At 43.3% G+C, this 16,560-nt stretch overlaps 1 protein-coding gene across 2 annotated transcripts in view; it reads right to left on the bottom strand.

The window, feature by feature from the left end:
* The window catches only part of LOC135897037 (centrosome-associated protein CEP250-like), a 45,271-nt gene that overhangs the window by 1,534 nt on the left and 27,177 nt on the right, over nucleotides 1–16,560 (bottom strand). The window contains exons 15-19 of one of the 2 annotated variants that reach the window (XM_065425602.1): nucleotides 15,640–15,812; nucleotides 12,631–12,966; nucleotides 6,709–6,890; nucleotides 5,319–5,477; nucleotides 1,629–1,678 (exon numbers count right to left, since the gene is read on the bottom strand). In XM_065425602.1, coding sequence (XP_065281674.1) covers nucleotides 1,629–1,678; nucleotides 5,319–5,477; nucleotides 6,709–6,890; nucleotides 12,631–12,966; nucleotides 15,640–15,812 — 900 coding nt within the window. The remainder of the gene's footprint in view (nucleotides 1–1,628; nucleotides 1,679–5,318; nucleotides 5,478–6,708; nucleotides 6,891–12,630; nucleotides 12,967–15,639; nucleotides 15,813–16,560) is intronic. The other variant, XM_065425603.1, reaches the window with a different exon arrangement.

The raw sequence follows: 16,560 nt of genomic DNA, 5'->3' as shown, positions 1-16,560 counted from the left end.
AGACATTCTTGTTTTGCACTCGCAGTGAACAGGGAAGTGCCAGGTGAGGCAGTAAAGGGTCGTGCATGCCAATGATAAAAAATAAATAAATAATGATGATAATAATAACAAAAAACATAAGGCGACAATGTGCCATCCCAAATAAATTATGTGCACCTCGTTTCACACCAACTGAAATTTACACAACCGCTTTTGCCAAGTTCGTTCGCGATACAAGGCCAGCATGTGCCCTGTGTAAAGGGCCTCGTGCAAATGATCGTTGCATCTGAAAAGTATACGAATAGAATTTAACAAGACATTAGCACTAAGAAGTAGTACAGCAGATGGACTGATCATCCCAATGTCTGCTTGGCAAAAACAGAATACCTAACTATCTCAGACCCAATCTATGGCATTACATCATGCATGATGTCACCTCTTTCTTCTTACCTTTCTTTTATATATATAAAGCATGTTTTACCAATAGTTAACAAGGAGCATTAACTCACTGCGAGCACTTCTTGTCTCTTTAAATACATGTGGAAAGCTGAAATACTCTTACTGAAGAACTGATTAATTGATTTTGATGAAATCTCTTGCAGTCAAATGAGACAAGTTCTGTTTGTGAGCAGAGCATTTATTCATTTCCTAAAATAGTCTAAAAAAAGCTGAAAAAAAAATCAGTAAGCTTGACAAAAGATTGAAGCCGGAAATGCACAATTCAAGCTCAGTGCCATTTATGAATTTATTTACTTTATTTTATTTATTTATAGATAATGGAGTCTCAGTAAGAGACCATAGCAGGGCGGTACAAGAAATCATGAAAGCAAGCAAAGGGCACACAATTCACAAAGAATCAATAGCATAGTTCTGCACCAACGTGAACAGCATATATTACAGAACAGGTAAACCCATTTTTAGTTCACATGAAACTGTTACTTTGCTATTGTAGAATCTGCGAAAGTCAGTCGCAAAGATCAGTTGTCTGCTTCAGATCTAAAAGATTTCAGTTTGCAGAAGTATGACGTCTGTGTTACCATGCAATCAGAACTGAAATACCTACATTTTTGCTTAATTTTCATATTTTTGGTAATTTGTGAAAAACAGAAAACCTAAATCAAACAGATGCCCCAAATTTTGCAAGAATTTGAGCTTTCCTTTTTAAGTATGTTATATTTTATTGAATTTGCTTCAGTGATGGCCCAAATGGGAGCACATACTTATCTGCACAGAACACCATAGTTATTCAGCCACTGTAGTAGGTGCTTTACCAACAGTTCATGTTGAGGAGGATACGTAGTTATAATAGCGCGCTTACTAATGCATTCGCATAGGTAACGAATAATGAATTGTTGGGCTAATTGGTCTTGCACTATAGACAAGGAAAATTTGCGCTACAAAAAGACAATGCACACAGGAAGGGAAGACCAAAACAAGCGCTTGTGTTTGCCTTCCCTTCCTGTCTGCGTTGTCTGCGTTCCTGTCTGCGTCTTTGCATTGCAACTCCATCGAAATGTGGCTGCCGTGGCTAGGACTTGATCCCACGACCTCGTGCTTAGAAGCGAAGCACCAAAGCCACTAAGCAGCCACGGCAGGTGGAATATGCTAGCATGCGACATGAAATATTAAAGTAGGTGATGCAAACTCACCCCACGAGAAGATGTTGTCGATTCTGTCCTGGGTCGTATGTTTGACGAGTCTAGAGAGAAGAGCAAAACGGTAACCAGTTGTTTCAGGCATGCCTACTACTAGTCACATACAGTGGCGTAGCTAGGTCGTCTGGCACCCGGGGCCCTTAGCACTTCTGTCACCCCCCCCCCCTTCGGATGTAGTCGAGGAAGGCGAGGATTTCGACAATTTTCGGGTGTCTTCAGACGTATATGACACCCCCCCCCCCCCCTCCTGGCCCCGTGCACCCGGGGCCCAAGGCCCCCCGGCCCCCCCTGTTGCTACGCCACTGGTCACATATGCTACCGTACTTACTCGATCATAACGCACACCCCGATTTTTCAAACTTAAAGAAATGCAAAATGCAGTATATCACCAATTGTTCCCTCACCAGGTTTTCACGTTGGGAAAGACTTTTTCTCTCTTTCTCTTATAAAGAGAAAACTTATTGCATCCGAGCCACAAGGAACTGGCATCACTCATGAGCACTGCCCAAGGCCTCCAAGGTGGGATTCAAGACTGGGGCGCGAGATTTGGGCACCAGCTGCTGCAGTTTTCATTTCATACTCGGTCCTAACGTGAATGTCACACATCAGTAAATTTTTCGGTGAAAAAAAAAAAAAGTGCACGTTAAGAGAAATCGAGTACATATAGCACTCTTAGAAATGATATCTAATGGTGAATTCCAATGGTCGACGTGGAGCAGAATTTCTTCTTCCTTCGCTGCAGTAAATGCATTTTCAGGGAGGGCAGATAAAGTAATTGGTGTGGATTTGCAGCCGCCCTGGGACATGAACAAGAAGGGGGGCGGAATGGCTCATGTGCTGTCTATTCCCACAATGATTCTGATCCATTCACTCTACCCAAATCAGCTTAATTTTCCACTGCTCACTTCAGAGCACATTCAAATTTTTCACGGGGACGTTTGGGATCAACTCACTCTGTCGTCAATATATCAGCCACCTCTGCCCTCCGAGAGAGCAAGTTTACCCAACTTTAGTGCTGGCTTATGTGGCTTGCAAGGACTTCTTTCTAACAATGCAAAGGCTTTTGTTAAGGATAACCAAAAGAAAGCTAAGGGCAATGCTTCTGCCACCTCAAACACGTGTACTCAGTATTTTTTTCTTTCTTTTTTCTCTTTATTTATTTATTTATTTTAATTGAGTAAGCTTTAACCCTAACAGAGCACTCTGGCTTCGGGATGTTCACTGACACAACACAGCGCCAGGACTTCACAACATTCAGGTTCCATTTCATACTTAGCAGACAATGCTGTGCGATAATAAATGTTTAGTACCCTTTGCACACCTTGCTGTTGGGTTGTATAAATCTGCAGCACTCATTAGTACTCATTATGCTGATTTATTATGGCTATACTATTTTTCTATTTTGCTCTCAACATGTGAAGTACTAGCTCTTTCCAGTTCCCAATGAAGGCATAGTGCTGTAGAATCTGTACAGGCATAACAAAGCCATAAAAGTGCATGGCTCTATGCATTTCGTAGTGAGGTGGTCTAAAGCTGAGATCTACAGGCCGTCCATGACATTACTCTAACGTGTTATGACTTCTATTATATGTGACATTTTAATTTGGTCATGAATGCGCACCACAGAAAAAATTCACCCTCATTTTCAACAGCATTGCCTACTACTAAGACAGAGCACAGTGGCTTTGTTTCTTTTTATAAAGGCTGCATGATCTGAAGCACTGGAAATACTCAAACCTTTTCTTCTTCTTTCTTCTCCAACTGGCTGTAAGGAAACGCTTCTCAGTTAAACACACCTGAGCACATTATTTTCCATGCAACACACTATGCCAAGGCAAAGCAATAAAGAAAAAGGGGGCCGAGAAGGAGTGGCAGAGAAACGAACTTGGGCTTGAGCTAGTGCCACCACGGGAGACCCAGTGACAGCCCGTGCTCGCATGCACCACAAATACAGGATGGCACGACAACACCGACACCAAGAACAATAAAACTAGGACATAATATTGCTGCGGCATAAATGTGCAGCAAGGCCTGATCAAGCAAACAGTCAGAGTAAGCAAGCTATGATGGTGCATTCAGGTGCAATAGCAAGCTGCATGCATTGATTGGTCAATGGAGTTTAAAGGAGTACTGTGAGAGGCACGCTCAAAGTTGTAAAAACTCTACTACATTACTCTTATCCAGTATGAATGTTGGGAAAGACTTATATTATGCTAAAGTTGGTCTCAAAATGCTGGACCTGGCATCATCGATGTTATATGACGTCCTGAAGCAATAAGGCTAGTTATGATGATGTTGCTCATAAAAAAAATAGGAATGAGTGCAATTCATACATTTCTTCTTGCTATGCTCGTGGGTGGGGCCATAGTTATCACATAGAAATGTAAGCAGCAAGTGTGACATGGCTTTATGACTTATCCACTTCCCAGGTACAGAAACCAAAACTGGATCGTAGAAACAGACCTTATGGCAAGTTATCTAGGGTGCACCCAGACACTCGCCAGTATTTTTTCTAAGGTTTATACACTTTTTTGATTGACTGACTGACTGACTTAATGGAATAAAAGAAAGTCGAAAAAGACATGTCAGTTGCTCTCTTAACATATGTCCGAATGCAAAACTGGTACTGCAAAAGACGCAATTAACTTTCGACCACCTGGGGTTGTTGAACCACCAGGCACACCACAATACATGAGCATAGTACTTTTTGTCAGAATGTGGCCAGCAGGGCCAGGAATCAAATCCACAATCCACTGCAGAAAGTTGCAAGGAACATGCAGCAAGCAAGATGCGTTCCCATAGTTCCAACATGCAGTACTCGCACTCAGATACATATCTCCCGACGCACACGAAGCGTCGCAACGGTCTTGCATTAGCCATCATATGTAACCTACACAACCTTGTTATTGCAATGGTGATATGACGTCTCACAGAATTTGTAACAGCCGCACCTATTAAACAGGGGTCGTTGCTGTGCGTCATCTACGCCACCCGGTAGGTCACAAGGTTGGACTGCCAAGAGATGCCCAATATGATAGCACACCACCTGGTTTGAATTAGAGTTCTTCATCTGAGTGTTGCATGTCCACGCCAATGTGCTGCCTTGTCTTTGAGGAAACTCTAAGGAGGTGCCTTTTTCTCGATGCACAGCAGTCCCAAATGCCCGACTAAAGCTGCCAAGTGTAAGTATGCTTGTGAAGCTTACTGTCCTGTCATCTAAACATGCAAAAATACCCACTAGCCAGGTGGCACTTCTGGTCACGTTTTCTTATTACACAGGAAGTTAAAGCAGAATAAAATTACTTGACAGCTTTCCATTACCTGCATACTGCTCATTATACAATGTGCATTTCTTTTGAACAGTAACTGCTCAGTTTTGGAGGCTTGCTCAGAAATGGCAACTCGCTTGAGGGAGAATGGAGGCTTCTAGACAACCCGATTATCTCCAAAATGCCGGCTCTGTCAGCATCAACATCACCACCACCACCACCACCACTCCCACCGAAAGAAAAGGAAAGCAGTACTGCTCAGAACAGCTGACACATATACAGCATTCTGGATATGAGCATGAGTGCAAGTTCCGTGCGACAAAGGCAAAGCTGAGAGGTGCAGCATTCATCCGCGAGCAAGCTGCCAGCCGCGGTGGCAACCTTTTCTCGGGTGTGTGGCAAAAAAACAACTGACCCCTGCCAAAAGGAGACAGTCCAAGGGCCAACTGCTTCCGGGTCCTCGTGTTTGGACGGATTTGGGGAGACTCTTGTGCCTTACGCTTTGCAGCCGCATCATCCCTGGAGGCATCACTGATGTTCTCTTTGTCCATGAGAGATGCCTGTGCTGAGGATGCTGGGCCCACGACAAGACGCAACAAGTGTCACACAAAGCAGGCCCAGCCAGTGAGCGGGCCACATTACAGACAGAATTAGCACAGTTATAACATGAACTGATGAACAATGGTTCCTCGAAGACAGCGTACAGCATCTTTGCAGTACGCACAAACCAATGTATCATGGAGCAAGCATATCATAGCATTATGACTCATCCACTTTCCAGGGACTGAAACCGAAACTTGATGGTAGAAACAGACATCATAGCAAGTTATTTAGGGTGCATGGACGTTCATGTCCTAGGCAAAAATGTTTTAATAATTTAATAGAGTTTTTGCTTCACTGTTTATTTGCACCGCACTAGTGCTCTCATACCAGCAATGTTTGCTGCAAGAGATATGTTATATTAAACAGTATGGTGGAGTCTTCTGCAATGCACGTGAGCTTGAAGTGACAGCTGAGCATAAACGGTTTTCATCAGCATGTCCAGCTACCCCTCCATTACGTTTAGCATCTTCAGCTGGCACAAGCACTTTGCACTAAGTCATGACGAAAGCAGCGATGATCACTGCTGCAGTACTATGGGAGGCCTTGGCACATGGCTTCAACGTTCACATCAAGTGAGAGTCCGGCAAGACATAAGAATATGAAATGATGTACGTTGGGCTCTTTGAACACAGAGGCTGCCAGGTAAAGGAACGTTCTGGAAGTGACAGACTCCAATGGGAAGGCCCTCTCTACAACTGGAAATATTTAAAGGTAGAGTGAAGAGTGGTTAGCTCAAAATCTGTGCCAGCTATACACTATGCTACTAACACTAGTCAAGAGCTCAAGGTGCATTCACACTGGCGACTGCTAGGAGGCTGCACAACAAACAGACTGGCATCCAATGCAAAACTTGCAAATACCAATGGTCACGCCAGCAGGCACAACCTGTTAGCTGCCAGCCTAAAGCATTTTTTTCATGGTAAAAATTACCTGGAGCCATGTTGCTTACACAATTCCACCTGCTTTGCCATGAACGACTCCGCACTTTCCCCGAGACAACACCAAGACGTTTCTGCTAGTGTCATTTACCTGGCATACCGTAGGAGTGTACAATTAGTAGTGATAAGACATTAAAAAGTGGGCACGGACCCTCAGCCCCCGCGTCTTTAGCCTTTTGTGGGTGCTGGAATTCAACAATGAATCGTTTGCCAAGCTTTCAGTTCTATTGCAGGTCTACTAAACTTTTGCAGCATAGTACTTACAATTGGGCACAGTGCGCTGTTTCGGTGTTGCAATCTTGGAGTGAAGTGCTGACTCCCGTCCCAAGCCAGTCTGGGATGCAGTCGTAGCACGGCGGTTCCTTGTCATAACTCCCGACACGGAAGTTGCTGAGGGCTCCTCTTTGACTGCCGCTTCCCGTGGCTTGGCAGAAGGGGAATGGGTACTGTGAAGGAGGGCAATTCTAGACTGTCAGGCTTCCCCTGTTCCTTAGCATTTAGCAAACAAAACAAACAAAAACACATCCACCCTCACGAGGACTGATACAAGTAATAAACTTGGAAGACTGACACAAAATGCTAGCGGGCGTACATCGAAAACATGGTCAGCCAAAAGAGACTCTGAAATAGTCGTCAAAATTTCCAAATGCAATAGTTGGCTGGTGCAGAAGTCTCTAAGAAAACTGAGGTCTTCAAGAACAATTCAAGAATAGTCTACGTGCTGACACTCGTTGGCTGCCATAGCAGAGAGCACAGACCAGGTAGCAGCTGCGTTCCTATTGGGCCAGCGCACTGTAGTGCCTCCCTGCAGCCGTTGTTGGCACGTATACACTGCAGCAGCCCTTCTTTATATTATATACAGAAGACAAAAACATTGCACAGGGCCCACCAGGCGAGTGCGCTTATGAGTTTTAACATCTTAAAACAACACAGTGGGTTATGACGGACACTGTAGTGCTGTAGTGGAGGGGCTCTGGTTTAAAGGGGCCCTGAACCATCCCTCGGGCTTAGCAAAAAAACGCAGCCCGCGAATAGCATACGCTGCTGTGAACATACTAGCCAAATTATGCAGTCGTGCGCAGTGCACGGATCTCACAAGCAGAGTGCGAAGTCACGTTTCTCTGGAACGCTCTCTTTTCAACAGAAGCCTGCCCCTCGCTCTATGTCGGCCGCTTTATTTCGTAATATGGTGCCTTCCCATGTGCGGCTGCTATTGGCCAATACCTGACATCAGTCAAGAACAGTGTTTGGATCAATGTGCTTCTTCCTACTGTTACTGTGTGTACTTATTGACGCAGTTTAATAAGCCGGCTGAAGTAAGCAAGAATGTGCTTTCGAATTTCGATAATAATTATGCACTTCCAGAAGAAGCCGACCACCGTCTGCTCACACATGGCCGCGGCCGCCCACATAGGAATTGAACTTTGGCCACTCTACTTATCGGTGTCGTAGCTGTCGTGTCTCACTAATTTTGACTAGTTTCGAACACTCAGCTAGCCTCGAACCACGCGAACCTTAAAGGGACACTAAAGCGAAACAATAAGTAAGTTTAGACTAATGAAGCATTGTTTGAGAACTCTGCAGGCAGTCATTTAAAAAAAATAGTCAAGTTATTAGATGAGAAAATGAAGGTCCAAGTATCAGTATTTGAACTTCGCGCCGAAACCCCAGCGCCGGTACGTCAGCGTGACGTCAGGGATTCCAAAGTATGTTTTCGAATTTGGGCCGCGTTGGCTGAATAAGGGTTCCCGAAACTTACCACGTTTAATATTTGGTTCCTTTAGAACACAATGTAGTCAATGTGTACCCCCCTACATATAATTAGTAGGCCCTAGAAGATGCCATCAAAATCCAAGACGTCACAGCCCCCAGGTGCGGGAACTTAAGTAGGCGTCGCCACCCGTATTTCGTTGTTGCGCTTTTTCTGGTTTACCAAACGCCTTATCGTTGTAAGAGAAGTGTTTTTTGTGTTGTACAACGGTAATTTACTGATGCAGAAGAAATAATTTTTCACTTTAGTGTCCCTTTAAAGCTCAGACCACATGCACGCTGGCCAGCGTGCGCTCACACTCCTGGCCGCTCTTGGTTAGATGGCTTGACAGACTTCACTTCGTAGCGGTCTAGTTAACGACAGCACTTCAAAATGTGCAAGTTGGATGTGGCTACTATCAGTTGGTCAAGCTGGTGCAGCACAAAGCCGGTCCACACCACGTAGCACAGCCAGAAAGGGGGCGGGAGCACAATCAAGCCCTATCGTGCACGAAGCAAACACTGCTGTTTCATTTAGCTTGCGGTCTGCTAGGTAGAATGATACCATGGCCGCCGTGGGATGCCGCGAAGAGCCCGCTGGCTGAGGGCAATGCGGTTTGCTTAGGACAACCACATTTGGCATGCTTGGCTACGTTTGGTGCATCGTACACGCCAAAATCTGAAATAGTGGCGTCTACGTGAATATCCAAAATCAAATTGGAACTGTGCGCCACGGTGACATTCGGTAGGCGGAACATTGTGGGCATGCCCCACTCCGCCGTAGCCTTCGCAGTGCAAGGCATTGAAGAAGGAGCAGAAGCGTCGCAAAAGGTGTGTTTGATTGCCAATAACTTTGCTTTTGCTGAACGCATTGAAGTACTTTTTGTGTCAAAATATTCCTCAAATAGCCTAATTTAACTTCGAATGTATTTCTCCACTTCGATAAAATGTGGTTCAGGCCCCTTCTAAAGGCCAACTGAAACGAAATTTTACTTTGGCTAAATTTGTTACAAATGAGCAGTATATACCCCAGGATCAATTTTGGCAAAGCCAGAGCTGGTAATGGCATATTCTTTTGTTACGAGCCGGTAAACAGCACCTCAGATGATGCATGCACCTAGTGGTGTCACTATGATGCAAGTCCCAGCATGCCACGTCAGATTTTTCAGTGCACCACAGGCACCGAGCGCTCGGGCTGGCTCGAGTGCCGCACAGAGAACTACAGAGATCAATCGGAGCATGCGCGTCTCAATGGCGAGAAGGCTCATAGCAGCACCCCGCGGTGGCAGCATTTACGCTATGCAGCAGTGAGGCCTCCATAGATTGCACGGGCGCACTGTTGCCACCTCAGAGGCAACAAACCAAGGAGCTACGCACTAAAATCATCTTTACAGCTCGTCAAATCAAGCTGTAATGACTGCATTTCTTTTTTCAGTTTCAGTATCAAAAATAGGTATTTTTTTCCAGTTTTTCATGATGCTTCCATTTGTAATGTCAAATTTTACACAGAGACTTCTCTATATCTATATTATCTTAAAGTGAGCTCTTAACGTGATCCAAAATTTCGTTGTAGTTAGGATTTAATTTCGACCACCTGAGGTTCTTTGATGTGAACTTAATCTATGCGCATGAGTGTTTTTTTCATTTAGGCCCCTTCCAGCTGTGGTTGCTGCCCCTGCCAGAAATCGAATCCACAACTTCAAGCTTGACAGCAAAATGACATAGCTACTGTGCTACCATGGTGGGTACTGTATCGCACTTTCTTTAAAAGACAATTTCAAAACACAATTTCAAAACTACTCTAATGCACTGCTTCATTACCAGGTTCATGTGCATTTGTAACAGCAGCTTAATTCAGACTCCAAAACGCATACTCGAAACATACAAAACACAGATTCCCCACTTAGAAACCACCTACAGGGCAATTACATGTCGGACTTCCATGTAGTTACACATGAATGTTGTTTGCTGCTGTACATTGCTGTTTGCATTTTCATTGTGCATTCAGTAAAGAAGACAAGGACGTTACATAAGGCAAGACAGCTGTGAGAGTAGGGTTTCGAAGCGCTAACAGACCACCTGTTGTGTGCCAAACAAATACTGCTGCTTCCTGCAAAAACACTAGCTAAAAAAGCAGGATGCTGAGAATGTATTATTATATGGCAATCACACAATGCTATTTGCAGGCCCCAAAGCTTGGAATGAAATGCCCATATGAATAAAACATGCCAGATATTCTATAGCCACCTTGAAACAGGACATGTTTGAACAAAAAGCTTGTGCACGCACATTATAAGCCGATGCTCCTGCAAGTAGCTTATCCTTTACAATGATTCCATTTGGTAAAGTGTGTGTGTCTGTGTGTGTTTAACATGTTCTTCTGTTACTTATGCCTTTTTGTTTGTACAGTTAAACTCAATGTAATGAACTTCAATACAATGATATGCACGATACAATGAAGTATTAACATTTCATACCTTGTTTTGCACAGAACATCATATATTTTGAACCTCAATGTGCACCACTGTTTATATGCAATTTTAATACATTTAAACTTCAATATGACGAACTTCAATAGAACAAGATTAGATATTACGCAGTATTTCATTTCTCATAACTTCTTGCCCATAGAACACCATGTATTTTGAACTTCAATATAACGAAGTGTGTTTATACACGATTTAAATATAACAACATTTCACTGCCTCCGCGTAGAAACATCAGGACAATCAATGGAAACTTCTGTGGACACAGATAACCAGATGGCTTAATTATAAGCGGCTGCTTGCGAACGTACCTCTCAAATCGTGCACCACACGACCAACAGTGACCAGCGAAGCAGAGCAGCGTCACATTCTGTCACAGTCTTATCATAGTCCCACTGTGGGGGCTACACTATCAGCTGTGAGAGCAAAGTGGAAGCAAAAGAATGGCCGGCTTCGCTTAATTTGTGCCGCCAATGAGAGAATATTGACGACACAGAATGAAACCATATCTTTCATTGCCGACTCAGATCCAACAAAATTTTTTATTGATTTTCATTGTTATTATTATCATTACTCAAATTCGCTTTCTTCAATTGACCGATAAATCGGGAAAGCCTTGTCGGATTCAATGTAAAAAAAACATTGATCAGCGACTGTACTTATTTGCATAAAAGGTCGTATTCTAATACCACAAAATTTCTATATAACGAAGCAAATTTCAGACTTTACCGTCTTCATTACATTGAGGTTTAACTGTATATAACGAAATTTCACTATCGCCGCAAAGGAATACCGAGCCAAAAAATGGAAACTTCCGTGGAAGCAGATGATCAAATTACAAGCGGCTGCTTGTAAACACAACTCTCAAATCACGCGCCGCGCAACTGAGAGCGACGGCTGAAATGGAGCAGCGTCGTGTTCCCTATTGAGCCCAACTGTATTAAGATCCTATTGCGCCCCGACTAGTGCTTGGTTTAGGTGCAAGTGACAGCGTGCGAAGGTGACCAGAGAAGGCTGGTATTTGACGAGCACAAACTGCCCGTTCACAGGTTAGGAGAAGAAGGGGAGGGAAGCGAACTTGTGGTAACGTGATCAAGCAAGCGTAAGGGCCAAGGGGGGGGGTTGTTGCCGCATGGCTGTCAGTGTGGCTGAGTGCGTACGCAGCTCGCGTGCCCTGTTTTAGAGGTAATATACCACATGTGCTAAGGCTGGGGGATCGGAGATGGCATGGTATTGAAGGTTGCGTATTGTCGAGTTTCGGAGACACATTGAATTGAGAGGCAGACAAAGTATTCGTGCCTAGCTGCAGGCGCCTTTCATGATAGCGTCATCCCACTGCGGGCAAAACTATCAGCCACGGGGACAGAGTGGACAAAAAGGTGCGACTGGCTTTGCATTGTATAGCTGATGTGAAGACAGTGTCAACAAGGCATGAAACCTTGTCTTTTGTCTGCAACTCTCAAATTCAACAAAATTATGTTTATTTTTTCCCATTTAAAATTCATTTTCCCGATAGCCAGATAATTCGGAGGATCAAGGAAAACAATTGGCGACTGCATGTATTTGCATAAAAGATCAAATTTCAATCTAACAAAATTTCGATATAACGAAGCAAATTGCCAATTATACTAACTTTGTTATATCGAGATTTAACTGCATTGCTCTTTGAGATTTAGTATTTAGGTAATGGATCCATCACCAGCCAAACTGCCATTTGTGACGCCACAAACTTCAAGAATATTGTTAACGAATTTGTTTGTAATAATCACCACTCCTCGCTGTAATGCCCCTGGGCCTTGAGAGTATGACAATAAATAAATAAATAAATAAATAAATAAATAAATAAACTGGTTCATGAACCAGATGTGTGATTTACTGAATTATTCAATTTCATTTTTTTTTCAATCTAAAGAAACTATTGCTAGCTCAAAATGCTGCTTTGAAACCATACCGTGGTTGAGAAAAGAGCGACCGCTTCATCGTCGTCGTTTTCGAAGTAGCCGACGGGAGACCGTCTGTGGCGGACTTGGTAGTTGAGACCGGCTTGGACAATGTTCTCTTAAAGAGCTTTGCGGCCGGAGTTCCAGTCGCAGACATGGGGCTCCTGAGCGCCGAAACAGTCATGCGGAATTCCGCCTTGGATGGGCTCTCGGCACACACACTCAGCTGCGTGACGACAGGCGGCTGCTGCATCACTGTGGGAACGGACTCGGCAGGCGTGGCCGGAGTAGCCCCTGCGCCCTGCTCTTTATCTTCATCGTTTGCACGGGCACCGGGCTTCTTCTCCCTGCAATGAAGTCCAACACAGACATTACACATCAATTCTCACATTTGTGATGAATAGTCCAATTAACCCTTTCTGGTTAATTGGTTTCTGTTAATTAGGTGCATTAGTGCAAGCTCTTGGGCCAGTTGGTGCATGATGAACTTGAATGAACAGTTGAAGGTCCAACGTCCATCCGTGTCTAACACCTTTTCCTCGTGTGCGCGTCCTTTGTGTTTCGCTGGTACCCCCTTTTTCAAGTTCTGTTAATTAGTTAAACATCGAATCTTTGTGGTGAAATTTTTTTGAGCAAAGACAACATTTTATATTACGTGCATCTGAATGACAAGTTGGGGGGAAAAAAATAAAGGAAGAAATTCCAGCTCAGGTTTTTGGCAACGAATCGGAGGGAGCATATTTCTCGTGAGCTGCCAAAAAAATGTGTCGCAAGCAGCACATTGTTCTTCGGGCTTCCCAGTTCACAATCATAACGGAACAAATGTGGCCACAGATAATTCGAAAACCATTTTTGTGCCACGCGAGGCAGATTATAAAGCATTAGACAGCAGACTCCAAAAATTTTGAGAAGAAAACGTATATACCTTCAGCAAAAAAAGAAAACAAAATTAACAAAGCTTGTAGTATAATAAGCATTGCCAACACTCACATTACTGAAAATAATTTTGTTGTTCGTTTGTCTTTCTCGATGCGAGATATTTCCTTAAAACATTACCATTCCTACAGGAGTCATAGAGTGAGAAGGGGTTAGACTACGTGTTTCACTATACCGCCACTGCCGCAAAGCATGCCGACACTAGCAGTCCAGCTGGAGGGCAACTATGGTAAGAAACATGTTTGTATCATGACAAACCCACTTAGCCTTCTAGATCACAAGGCCTGGGACGTGAGAATAAAAATATTTTAGCGGAGGAGTGGAGCTGAGGAAACACAACCGCCAGCTTTACTGAAAGCATCCACCATTGGAATTCTCCTCGGCAGTGTTGTCCTTCGGCGGCCACTAACATTTTGTAAATGTTGGAAAACGAATATGTTGCCTTGAGCCCAAGAACAACAGGAAAGGAACGAGGACCACCGTCATCATGCCACTGCCATGTCTGCTGCACAAGTGCTCTAAAGGTGCTGAAGTCTGCCTATTCTGCTGGCTGGTCTGGGGCAGTTGCCTAAATCTAAGAGCGTGCATTCAAATTTTGGCAACCTGAATCTGCCAGTGGAAAGCAAACCTCTTCTTAATGCATGATTACTGCAGAAATTTCCCCCACACAGCGTATTCTGGAAACGACACACGATTTCCTCAGCGTCTAGAATTTTAACAATCATTCAAGGGACACGAAAGGAAAATATTAGACCTGATTAGACCCGTATATAATTTGTCTAGAAGTCAATCCTTGCTTTCTTTTTGCCTATACACGACTTTGTTGCGTAGAATATTGCCACCCGAGCTGCTACTCCTCAATTCGAATCGCCCGTACGTTAACGAACTAGTTGATGTGATCCCCACATAAATCTCCCTCTCTACCGATAACTGTGGATTGGCCAGTGCTTGCGTAAAATGAAGGGTGCCATGATCCTTAAAAGGTGGTGCAACTCTAATTTTCTATTTTTGTCCTTTTCAATTAAATTCAATTTGCTTTTCCCGCTTGCAAAAACTCAAGTTTTTACTATAAACAATGCATTCATTGTCACAGAAGCGTAACCTTCTAATATAGCTCGACTCAACATTTCCTTTCAATGTCCCTTTGAGGCTCCCACAGCTGCCAAGTTGTTTTTTAATTCACTTTCGTTTCCCTTTAATTTATCATTTCTAGACGTTAATTATAAACTACAAATAGCTTCCCCAATGCTTTGCTTGGCTTCATTATATGTTGGATTCTTACGGCTAATTAACCACAAATCAAGCTCCTCAGTTCCCCTTCTCAAAAGGCATCAAGGTGATCTTTAGATCACTGCTTTCAATGTAGCCCTCAAGCTTCTCGCTGTACCAGTGCGACAACAGCAGAGCAAGACAGCTCGCTGCCTCAAAGAGCCGACAGGAAACAAGCAATCGAACAAGCAAACTTGCTCCAAATTGACTAATGGAATACAATTCTTCAATCCAGAGTAAAAAAGCTTGCTCCAAATCGATCAGTGAAATTCACCATTATTATTTTTTTTTTTGTCCCACATTCCAACCACTATTTTACAGGTACATAAGTTTCACTGTGCTGTGAATACTCGTAATGATCACAAGCAATGTATTTAAAGGTTCACATTTGAACCTGGGCATTTTTAATTCCTTTCCTGTGATGGCTAGCATAATCACTGGAAGTGCCCAATAGATAAAACATGCACCTGATACGATGTAGATTTCAGAGTATGGCCTTTTAAGATTTCCAGAAGGTAGTGGATGCTAGCTAACCTGAAATTTCGTGTTGGTGAGCTGTGCTGGTTTTTAACATTCTGGGCTCTGAATCACCTCAAACGTGAGATAATGGCTGTTTTTTTGTACCAAAATTGTCCATTTTTGGGAACTCTTCATAATGCATCGTCTCATATTCGAAATGTAAACACTTTCCGCGAAGACTTCTCTGTCTGCACTACCTGAAGACCCGCCCTTTTCATTTATGTGGCATAAAATTTAACTACAAATGGCTTTCAAGAATGAAGCTGAACTAATGACAAATGCTTGTGAATCCTTACAGCTCAGAAATGCGTTTCTTGTAGGTACGCATATGGGTGCGCAGCCAGGCAACCGTTTCTTTGCTTCGAGCCAGCTCGGTGTTGACGGAATCAAATTTGCTCCAAGCTTCAACAACACTCTCTTGCTTCTCAGACAGCTCCTTGCGCACATCTTCAAGTGCCATTTCCAGCTCCTGCAAACAATATTTGTTTGTTTTGTTGAGTGTGTTTGCAGCCAAAGTATGAAACGGGCAAGAACCATCAAACCAAACATAAATACCGCAAATTTCAAGCTGGCGATAACAGTGCAATAATAGTACAATATTGTGTTGGATAATACGCAACAAAGCAACTTACATACCTGACTTAATACATGACAAATTACAGGTAATGACTTCTGTGAAAGAGTACTGTGAGCATTCACGGACAGAAAATAGAAGTCGCCATAGAGAAATTTCTTTTATACTCTAGCTAATACACAGCTTACTTTCAGCAACACCATCGTGGCAAAAGACATCAGTAAACATGCAATAACCACCAATTTACGAATTATTAATGAATCTAATTAATTTATTATCTAGACCAGGACCCACATTGCAATTGCAAAATTGAAAAAACCATACTGCACTCACAGCATGCCCACTGACCGCGAAACCTCACAGCCTTGAGATTTTCATAATACGAAATGTGCCATCAAGTGCACTGATGTTTTAAGCAGCTTTGTCTCACAATGCAGAACAGCTTTAAGGGACAACGTTAGGGGAAATCCTCAAGTGATTCTTCGCGATTTCCCTTGTGGATATGTCAAAATCGCAGCTATCTACAGGATACCTAGTAAAAGTCACAAGATTTCTGCTAGGTAGCCACGACTTTATTGCTACTGCTAAGCGTCAATTTCACAATTGCAAAATGCACTTTAAGGCAATAATTAAAAAGTTAGTT

The sequence above is a fragment of the Dermacentor albipictus genome, chromosome 5, assembly GCF_038994185.2.
Source record: "Dermacentor albipictus isolate Rhodes 1998 colony chromosome 5, USDA_Dalb.pri_finalv2, whole genome shotgun sequence".
NCBI classification, from domain to species: Eukaryota; Metazoa; Arthropoda; class Arachnida; order Ixodida; family Ixodidae; genus Dermacentor; species Dermacentor albipictus.
This window is presented reverse-complemented; position numbering and strand designations above follow the sequence as displayed.